This window comes from Oculina patagonica, chromosome 14, assembly GCF_052425735.1.
Source record: "Oculina patagonica isolate OP01 chromosome 14, crgOcupat, whole genome shotgun sequence".
Lineage (NCBI taxonomy): Eukaryota > Metazoa > Cnidaria > Anthozoa > Scleractinia > Oculinidae > Oculina > Oculina patagonica.
Window position 1 is genome coordinate 1,576,939 of NC_135771.1, and position 11,062 is coordinate 1,588,000.

Here is an 11,062-nt window from a genome sequence, read left to right on the forward strand (position 1 = left end):
AGTAAACTTGTGCGCGGAGCCTCGCGCTCCCCCAGTTTTCATTTTTCGTGTTTTTTTCGAATTTTCCCCTCCACTAAAAGAGTCTCTGCGCCTGCTGCGGATCGGAGGAGTGAGAGTAGCCTGCGAACAGGCTTTCAGGAGATTTCCGGAGAGCGCTCGGACGGTGCGAAGCGGCGGAAAACGGCGCAAAGCGCCGGCGACGAGGCGCGAATGCCTGTTCACAGGCTTGAGTGGGATTTAGAGAAACTGAGAGAAGGCGTGGAAACATGATCCTGGTCCTCCCGACTTTGACAATCTTTTCACAGGCATCAATATTTTACCAGGTATACGTTACGAAAAAAAATGAATGATTTGCAGGCTTGGGATATTTTATAAATCAAATCTTTATGAAAATTTCTCTTTCCCGTCAGGGGACTGGAAAGGAACAGTCCCATAACTCCCTGGGTGCAAGGTAATTTTCAAAATGGCAGACGAAAAGTAAGCTTTTGTTTCCGAATATATATGAACAGTAAAATTGATCTGATTGATGTGTAAGAAATGGCGGAAAAATTCTATTCCGTAGTGCTATGTGTTCTAGCTGCTGCTCTTGTTCGTTGGTGTGTGTCCATTAGTTCATATTCAGGTAAGATTGAATTTTTCATGTCCAGGATCGAATTTTCTAGTCAAAGGCTGATGCCCCGCGCCGGGATGTTTTCAAAATGTACTGCGGTTTTGTTGGATTGCTTATATTTGTTTACAGGGAAGGGAAAGCCACCGATGTTTGGAGATTATGAAGCGCAGAGGCACTGGATGGAAATAACTTACAATCTACCAGTTGATGAGTGGTAAGATCACCAACTGAGATTAATAGCAATCTTCTATCAATGTTAAGCGCTGCCGCCGCAGGAGGGGGAGGCCGGGCATATGCCGGGCATTTGAACTAAGCTGAGACTGTCTGTTCAAATGCCCAACCCCAGAGCATTTGTGGATGTTCAAAAGAGTCACTAAACTTCAATAAAATGTTGTAAGAAAGTCCATTAAAACGGTGAAAAGTCCCCACTAAGGGGCATCCCCTGCCCTATGCCCGGCCTCCCCCCCAGCGGCTTAACAACGCACCTTGACAAAACCGTTCCAGATGCGGCACTGAACATTAACGGAATGAAGTTTGTAAGACTCGATCGAAAAAGACGAAAGGGTGGTGGTTGTGTACTTTATTACGCGGAACACTTGAAGGCAATCCACCGAAAGGATTTGTATAATGATGGTCTTGAAGCCATCTGGTTACAGGTTAAATTCCCAAGTAACTCTGTATTGTTCTCAGTTATTTATAGGCCACCCGACGCGTGCGATTTTTTCGACCGCATCGGACCTACGCTCGAAAAGGCTTGGCTAAAATCATCAAACATCATTTTACTGGGAGATTTTAACTGCGACCTTTTAAACAGAGGCAGTCTGGAAATTCCTGCGAACACAAATGCAGAAAAACTCTGCTCTGTTTTCGACCTGTTTGGGATGCAAAACGTCGTACAAGAGGCGACAAGAACAACTATTACGTCGCGAACTCTAATTGATCTTATTGTCACTACAAGAAAAGATCTTATTAGCATTTCAGGCGTCTTTCCATTGGGTATCTCGGATCATGATCTGATATACGCAACTATACGACTAAAGAACAAAAGGCCGCCACCAAAACATATCAGAACAAGGGATTATAAGAAACTGGACCCAGAGAAATTTAGAGGCGATATTGAGTCTGCACCATTCCATGTTGCATCAAAATTCGAAGACGCAAATGACATCCTTTGGGCTTGGCAGAAGCTTTTTACTGACATCTGTGACGACCACGCTCCGTGGAAAGAAGTTAAAATAAGAAGTTCATGTGCACCATGGATAACAGGTGATATTCGATTTAAAATGAACAGACGATACAAATTATTCAAGAAGGCAACTACGACCAAATGCCCCCTACTTTGGCAAGAGTACAAAAAGGTCAGAAACGAAGTTACTTCGGATTTAAGAAAAGCTAAAGCGTCACACTTCTCTAAAATGTTTAAAGAAGTAAAGAACATGACCCAGTATTAAATGGAGTCAAGTCGGAACACTCGCAGGTTTCCTTCGGCATTCCCCAGGGTTCGGTGTTGGGACCGACTTTATTCACGCTATTTACAAACGACCTTCCTGCTTCAGTCAGCTCTGGGTCCTTGTACATGTACGCAGATGACACAACGGCGTACTGCATAGGAGACTCGATAGACATCGCTATTGCGCAGCTAAACAAGGCCCTGAAGGAAGTATACACGTGGTGTCTAACAAATCGCTTAACACCTCATCCAGGAAAGAGTGAAGTGATGTTACTCAGTAAAGGAACCCTTACAGGGCCACATACACCAATACAACTAGGAACCTCAATTCTTAGATGCGTCACAAAAACGCGCCTGCTGGGTATAACTGTCGACCGCAATCTAAGCTGGGTACCTCATGTACTAGAGACCAAGAAAAGTTTTGCTAATAAACTGAACTTACTGAAACGATCCAGATTTCTCCCAAAGGGCGTGCTAAAGGATTTTTATTTTAAAGTGATACTACCTTCTGTAAAATATGGTTTAGTCTTATGGGGATCGTGTTGTAACTCTGATATGCTAGACTCTATAGAAAGACTACATTGTAGGGCGGCAAGAATAATTTTCAACTTGCCCAAGGACATGCCGTCAAATGATGTGCTCAAATATGATCAGTGGTCTACCTTTTCCCTGTATTATAAGCTCGATATCCTTAGGCTATTTTATAAGGCAAACAACGGCAGCCTGCCCGAGCCCCTGACGAAATCGATACTAGACAACTCCAGTCATGGCTATTCGCTCCGAGGAAAACAACTATCTTCGATACCAAGATTCAACTCGCGATTCATAAAGGATTCACTCAGATACAAGGGATCTGTTCTTTGGAACATTGTTAAATACCACAATCAACAGAAGAGTTTTTCAAGTTTTTTAGAGCTAAGAAAGCATGTTGTAAATAGAGCATATTTTAAAGATTTTAATTTTAACGCGCTGTCGGCTTCAACAACCCGCCACAGACACAGTGATTTTATATATAATTAGTTTTTAGTTAGTTAATTGTAATCATTTAGTATACATAGCAACAGTCTAGTTAGTATTTAATTAAATAATTAATTTTACTGTAAATATAAGAATTGTAATTTTAATCTTAGCATAGTTAATTTAAATACACGACCCCACAAGCTTTTAGCTTTTACTATTATCGTGTCAAAATAAAGTTTTACCTTACCTTACCTTACCTAACATTGATAGGTGCATTAGTTAAATTAAGGCAGTCTAACAAAAGACAGTCTAAGTTAAATTAAGACAGTGATTATTAAAGTAAAAAGGTTGTTGACTGAAGGTTAAATTATCCCAAGGCAAATAAATAAATTATGTGTATAAGGGGTATTTAAGATGTTGATCCCAAGGTGCATTACAAGCAAAGCTCACGCCAAAGATTTGTCAAGTATAAGCCAAGATTATAAAGCATTTTATTGAGAAAAGCAAAGTTCCACACCGATTTGTAGCCTGAATTTCAGACATCCCTCTGTGCTCGCCTACTCGCCAGAAGGGACGTCTGAGCACATCTGGCCCTAATGCCGTCCGGTGAAGTCACTTTAATTCATGCAGAAAAGTTTCTGTCGAGGCCATGAAATTGTGAAAGAAAAATGTGTATGTGAAACAGGATCACAACCCCTTTGCCACCCTCCTGAAAGTACTTTTTAAAATTAGTACTATGTTGTGAATGCAAGCTTTTAACAGTATATAATTCCAACTGTATAATTATTTGTTGATCTTCAGGTACACTAATACAACCAACAATGACTTGATGTACTGGGGATTGGATTATCCCCCATTGACTGCTTATCACAGTTGGATTTGTGGATTTATGTAAGTACTTTGACAAGGCTAATAAACTTCAGAACATGACCCAGTATGAGCTACTGCCTCCAGTCTGTTTCTCCAATCAAACACTACCGTCTCTAATGCCCGTAATGGGTTTTATGGGTTTAATATTTCTTCCACCCACATTCTAACTAGATGAATTAAGTCTACATGTTAGACCTTCCAATTAACAATTGTTTTGTTACTGACTTCAGAGCCAACAAGATAAATCCAAATTGGGTGGCACTTAACAAATCCAGGGGACATGAAAGCCATGAACATAAGCTGTTTATGAGATACACAGGTAATCTGATATTTTTTTTAATTTTTACCATATTCAAAATTGTTTTATTTTCATTTCATTTAATTTATTTAATAAGCTAAAACAGCTAATGTCTACTAGTAGTAGAACTAGTTTAAAATAATTTTGTACTTAATATACACTGTCTTCATTTTTTCACAGTTCTTATTGCTGACTTACTGCTATACATTCCTGCAGTCTTTGTATTTTGTTTTGTCTGCTTGGGAAGGAAACCAGCCTTAAATAAGGTAACAAGATTATTGTGAACTTTGTACAAAGAAAGTTATTAACACACAAAAGTAATCCTCCTGTTACCACTTTGTTTATGACTTTTCTTTATGACCACTTTTTCTTTTTTGTTGGAAGTGAAGCTCTAATGGTCAACCATTTAATACAAAAATTCAAACACCTACACCCAGACTTTGGTGGCCCTTTGGGAACCAGAAATATAATAACTTTAAGAAAACAATCTTAAGTTATGGACTGTCAATGCACGTTAATTTGGAATATTACTTGGGAGGCGTGGCAGCCTAATGGTTAGGGTAATGGACTCTGGATTGAGTGCTCCAGGTGTGAGCTCTGGCCAGGGCGCTGTGTTGTGTCCTTGCACAAGACACTTTACTCTCATAGTGTCTCTCTCCACTCAGGTGTATAAATGGGTACCGGGGATGTGGGGTGTAACCCTGCAATGGACTAGCATTACATACTCCTAGTCACTTCATGCTACAGAAACCAGAATAAGGTCCAGCCTGATGGGCCACAGACTTAACGAATATCTGACTAATACTTAGTCATTGTATTTTTTTTTTACTTTCAGTTGCCATCTTGTTATCATAAATTTCTCAATCAATTATTTTTTTGTTACATTTTTCAGGTCCTTATTGCAGCTGCTATATTATTCTATCCTGGACTAATTCTCATTGATCATGGCCACTTTCAGTATCCTTTGTTCAGTAGTGGCTAAAAGGGTATTTTTAGCATTACTAACTATGATGTGAGGAGACAGAGTAATAAATTGTTAATTTACTTATTTTCCAGCGAAGTAAACCAAACTAACTTCTATAACCTTTAATTAATGAATTCTTCTCCTTAACAGTTTAATTCAGATACAATGCAATAAGTCTTGGATTAGCGCTGTGGGGAGTTATAGGACTGGCTTGTGATCATGATCTGCTCGGCTCAATTGCTTTTTCACTGGCTTTAAATTACAAACAGATGGAGCTTTACCACGCTCTGCCTTTCTTTTTCTATTTGTTAGGAAAATCATGGAAACAAAATTCATGGTAAGATTGTTTTAAAAATGCCAAGTCTTGTGTTTGTACCAAGGGTGTTAATCCATCGCAGGTTACCTCATGTTTCCCAAGTTGCTATAGTGGACTATATAGCATAGGCTGCAGATCAGAGAGGGGAGGGGGGAGTGGTTTGCTCAGTGACTTCAGTAGGATCGTTTGAACTGCCTAGTTGTACGTTGTCACAAATCCATTACAGACACACCGGACACTGTTAAAGACATTTTGAAAATTTGAGTAGGGGGATGCATCCCCCTCCTGGGGGGGTATGCACTTGGCTTGGAGTATGATGGGACCCCCATGTACAGGGAGCCTCTGCCTGGAAGGGGTACATTTTTCAGGCCGTAGGTATGTGAAAGGGTAGGATTTTAAGGAGTTGAAGTATACAAAAGGGATTAGGGAACACTGTCATTAATTACAATTAAAAAAAGAAAATAATATCTTGAACAGACCCACCAGATGGTCTATTTAACTAAGGGGTTATTCAAGTGAGAAATTATAAAAAGAGATGCAATATCGTAACAGATCTTTGTTGATTTTTCACAGGATTTCAAGAATATTTAAGATTGCCAAACTAGGAATTGTTGTTGTGGTAACATTTATCTTGTGGTAGGTATGAATTACTATTCCTTAAAGATTTTGAGTTTTCAAACAAACAGGAGAAAATAATTTTGATGTCATCTTTTCTTGTTGCATTAATTTCTAGTTGGTTGCCATTCTTGACTGGTTTACCAATGATTTTACAAGTTATCCACAGACTATTTCCATTTGCAAGAGGTCTTTTTGAGGTAACTATTAAATCACAATAAATTTAACCAGAACTGTTCACTTTCTTACAGGGGCTATTTGCATTCCAAAATGGTTGTAATGAAAAGTTCTAATCATGCCAGGAGATCATTTATACAATAGAATCCCAGGGAGGGGGGATTGCTATTGGTAGATTAGAATGATATCTTTTCTGTGAGCTCCAGACCTTTTTAGCCTTGCAAAAGAAGTTGAGACTCTGAGAAGGCATCAAAGAAAAAATTCAAGATGATGAGAAACCCTGACATTTGGCTTAAACTTTGCGAAACACATTTTTTGAAGGACCATTCACCACCCCTAATCCTGATTTCTTGAAATCTACAAGGGAAATGGAAATTGGGAGTTTCAAGAAACCAAGGGTTCGAGAAAATGGGATTCTAATGAAATTGTAGATAAATTTCCGAGATGAGGCCTTTAATATGCAATTGGGACTGAAATTTCACCAAAAACCAAACAATAACTACTGTAAGTTGTAGTTGTATTTGCATGATTTTTGTGTGAGCAATGAACACATTTTCTCTCTCCTTCTTTAGGACAAGGTGGCAAATATGTGGTGCTCACTCTCTGTTTTAATTAAAGTGAAAAACGTTCTATCTCAAACACAGATTATTAAACTCAGGTAAAGGAAACATTATAATGTCTTTTTGTAATTAGTCATTGATAATATACTCACAACTGCACCATCCTTGTTCTCCTGGGGGAGGGGCAGGGATGGCACAGTGGTGAGAGTCTCACCCCCCACTAATTTGGTCCGGTTTGATTCCAAGACCCATATTAGATGTGGGTTGAGTTTGTTGTTGGTTCTCGTCTTTTTTTCATCCAGTTTTCCTCCCTCCACAAAAACAATTTGTTCTGGTAACAGTGGACAAATGGTCACACTGTGGATGAGCTGCTGTAAAATATTATTTATTTGTACTTGTAAAGTAAAGATCCCAGACAGGGCTCAGCCCTACTCTCATTCCATTATAAGCAGTAGTAAATATTAAAAATTATTTTCAGAGAATGTACTCCCAAATGATTTGAATATCAGTGTTTTTAGTTAACTCTCTGATCTTCTTTCTTCCCATAGTACCTGGTCAACACTCACTGCTTGTTTACCTTCATCCTTGAATTTGTTAAAGAATCCAACAATAGATCGTTTTGTTTTGGCTCTGGTAAGATTTATAGTTCAGCTGTACAGTCATGTACTTTATGAAATAAACTTCAAAAGACTGTGATTGGCTATTCAGGAAAATATATTCTGTCACATGCTTATGGTGGCTTGCTGTAATTTAAATTTCAGGTGAATTCTTCACTGGCATTTTTCATTTTTTCATATCAAGTTCATGAAAAATCAATCCTGCTAGCAGCACTGTAAGTAAAAATATACTGTTCCTTAAATCCATGCGTATCCAATCGAACGTTCGGTAATCAAACCCAATTGTTCGATTGGGTATAGTAATCGAACATAATCAAAACTCACAATAAAAATTTGGTCTATAGAACAAAATCGAACGTTTGATTACCGAACAGTAGACAATCAAACAAAATCGAACGTTGATTACCCAACAGTCGAACTCCTGTTAGTTTATATTGCGGACAATATTTGGACAGTGCACCGTCCCCCTCATTAGCCCTGTGTGATTTACTTAATATCAAGATGGATTCCAAACAAAATAGAGTCGGATTGAATTCGATCGAGTTTGATTGAATTCGATTGATTCGAAAATTGAACTCACAGCAAAATGGATGTTCGATTTTGTTTGATTACCGAACCCAATCGAACGATTGGTGTTTGATTGGGTTCAATTGATTTTCAGTCGATTTTGTTCGATTGGATATGCTGGGTTAAATGCACACAATGTATGTGGATGTCTTTCCAAACAAGCTAAGGTTTGATATATATTTTAATTTTAAAATACTTTGTTGAATCTTTTAAAAGTCCTTAACTTTATTTATACTGAGACCTATACGTGATTATAAATTTACTCTTGTTTTCAGTCCCGTCTGTCTGTTGCTACACTACAAACCTTTGGAGTGCATGTGGTTCTTAGTCATCTCCACTTTTAGGTTGGTAGAAATCAAATTTTTTTAATTTCAATTAAAAAAAAATTAAATTGTTTGGCTCTTTTGGGTCATGTCTACACATCATTGGCCTCTTATGCAGTGTTTTTTTGTGGCTTGCCCAAACTTTCCTCTCCACAAATATTTCATAAGGGGGAAAGATTGACAAAACATCAAGATGATATCTGTAAAGGAGGCCAACCAAACATTTGCAAGGTTAATATTTTTGTCATAAATTTTGAAGATCTAAATAAATGTACAATATCCAGTTTGAAACCAAAAATGTCTTCTGTGGAGGAAGTATGGATAATTATTTTCTAGAACAACACAATTACCAGTGGTGGGAGGGTAGGGGGTCTTGAACCCCCCTCCACCCCTTTCCTATAAAAGCAATGACAACCATGGAAAGGGTGTGGATATTTTCTGGAACAAAATAATGTAATGAGAAAGATAAATCTACCATGCTAGGTCCACAATGCGTGCAAAGAGATTGAAAACCTTTTTTACACTTACAGCAGAACTTTGTAAATGTTACCTTGCTACCTTAAGTTCCTACAAGATTAAAACTAAATCAACGTTTTTTGATTGTAGCATGTGGCCTTTACTGTTGAAGGACGGCCTTTCTCTGCCTTATGTTTCCTGTATGTTGTTGTTCTTTGCTGTTGGTTATCACGTATTTGATCTGAGGAGCACCAAACCACTAAAACAAGCTTTGGTAAATATGTTATATTAACACGATGTATGGTTCTCAAACTTATTAATACTAAGTTGTGGTTTTAGTGAAATGCAATGTCTTTTCTTATCCACTTATGTCCAGGATTGAATGCAAGTTTTCTTTAATAAGTACGTCATGTTTGACAGTGTTATTTGGCATTTCCATATTACTTTATATTTGACAAAAATTTGGTGTGTTTTGGTGAACTTTTATGCCTGGCCTACCCGACCTCTAGTTCAACATAGATAAGTGCATTAGTTATAAGAAAACTCAGTTTACAGCTTCTAAGTTGTTTTCTTGTTCCCAATCTTTTTCAGTTCATTCTGTCAGTGGTAGGAGCCCTGGGTCTACACACAGGATCAGCTATTGTTCAGCCTCCCAGCCGGTACCCAGACCTCTGGCCAGTACTCATCTCGCTGTACTCCTGTGTGCATTTCTTAGCATTTTTCTGTTATTTTAATTACATTCAATTTACTTTACCATACACTGTAAGGCCTGTAGCAAAGGAAAAGAAATCCTAAATAGCAGATTTCCCTTCACTACACTAGAACCAAGTAGGCACAAAATTTTGATTTTAAATTAATCTTTTCAGGGTTTAGCTCTGGGTTATGTTTACATTACAGGGGTGTGGTAGATCCATCCAGGAGGGGTGCAGCACCAAGTACCGGTAATAAAGTTACTAACTATTTTCGCAGAATACGTTGTATTAGAAAGACACAGGTCATCTTGGGGGGAGGGGGTGCACACCCCCTGCACACTCCCCCTACATGTACATGTAGATCCGCCCCTGCATTAATTGAATCAGGATTAATCATATCAGAGCTTTGCCAGAGAGTATAAATTATGTAGTAATTAAAGGTAGCAGGGGCAAGGAGGTCCAGATCATGTTTCATGCAGCAAAAATCAGTCAATTCACATTTTATAGTACATCATGTGTTGAATTATGTCTAATTGACAACATTTACAAACCCAAGGTGACCTGTCTGAGCCGTAGCAAAAGTGACAACCCTCACTATTTTTATGTAAAATTTAAGACTTCTCCTGACCAATATTTCACAGATGTACAAGAGTGAATGAAGCTGCCATTATTTTCACTGCTTGTCTTTAAGATGAAAAGGATAAAATTTCTTGTAGACAAGTCTAATATATTACTTTTTATCAGAACAGAGTACATGACTTTGTACAATTGATTAATATTATAATATCACCTTTGGATGTAGTAAGGGTCATCAAAAACACAATCAGATCAGTTTGATACAACTTGTTGTATGTTATTTTTTATTGGTTCTTTCTAAGCAAGATACATTTGCAAAAAAAGTTATTAGTTTCTTATTAACTGGAAGTTACTTATTAACTGGAAGTTAATAAGAAGCTGACATTTTGACTGTTAGCCTTTCGTCTTTGCTCTGACGAAGGTCTAACACTTGAAACATTAGCCTTTCAAAATTTGCTACAACTACCCTGGGTACCAGAGGGTTTTTCTCGCACATGGTGGATACTTCGGCGGCCGAGTGGCAAAGCCGCGAAAAAATAGGGGGGGGGGTCACAATAGAGACATGATCGACACCGGAAACTGCACAAGAAAAGCCTCTGGCACCCAGGGTTAACTTCCACCCATTTGATAATCAAATATTACTTTCAAAGGTTCACTACTTTGGGGATTTGCTTACAGCTATGACTTTTTTGTCTGTCAATAGTTTTGGAGTGTCTTTACTCTCAAAACTCTATGGTTTATTACTTTGATATAAATAATGTACTTATTGTAACTGCTCAATAAGAAGAACAATCTACCCGGTAATAAAAGAGTACTTCACAAGGAACGTTGTTGTGGTTGATCTTTGAAGGAAGAATCAAAAAGCATTACAACACTCAAACTGTAAAAACTTCAATATTATTACAGTTTGGGTCTTGCAAGTTTTAATTCTCAAGTGATCAACATCTTTCCTGTCCTTACAGTAGTCTACAGGGTTCATTCTCTTCTTCACAAACCATTTTCCAGGACTTT

At 38.1% G+C, this 11,062-nt stretch overlaps 1 protein-coding gene across 1 annotated transcript; it reads left to right on the forward strand.

The window, feature by feature from the left end:
• Positions 1-462: 462 nt before the first annotated feature.
• On the forward strand, positions 463-10,877 carry LOC144637864 (dolichyl pyrophosphate Man9GlcNAc2 alpha-1,3-glucosyltransferase-like). The gene is made up of 15 exons (XM_078496953.1): positions 463-622; positions 740-824; positions 3,822-3,911; positions 4,121-4,209; positions 4,369-4,454; positions 5,081-5,145; positions 5,313-5,489; positions 6,042-6,104; positions 6,202-6,283; positions 6,833-6,918; positions 7,369-7,453; positions 7,582-7,652; positions 8,280-8,348; positions 8,934-9,057; positions 9,375-10,877. The coding sequence occupies exons 1-15, from the start codon at positions 538-540 to the stop codon at positions 9,576-9,578; spliced, it is 1,461 nt and encodes a 486-aa protein (XP_078353079.1). The 5' UTR covers positions 463-537; the 3' UTR covers positions 9,579-10,877.
• The last annotated feature ends 185 nt before the right edge of the window (positions 10,878-11,062 follow it).

Excerpts from the sequence above, each read along its gene's own strand:
- LOC144637864 (XM_078496953.1), top strand. The coding sequence starts at position 538 with ATGGCGGAAAAATTCTATTCCGTAGTGCTATGTGTTCTAGCTGCTGCT. Across the intron at positions 623-739 it reads GTCCATTAGTTCATATTCAG|GGAAGGGAAAGCCACCGATG; the intron begins GTAAGATTGAAT and ends ATTTGTTTACAG. Across the intron at positions 5,146-5,312 it reads ATTGATCATGGCCACTTTCA|ATACAATGCAATAAGTCTTG; the intron begins GTATCCTTTGTT and ends AGTTTAATTCAG.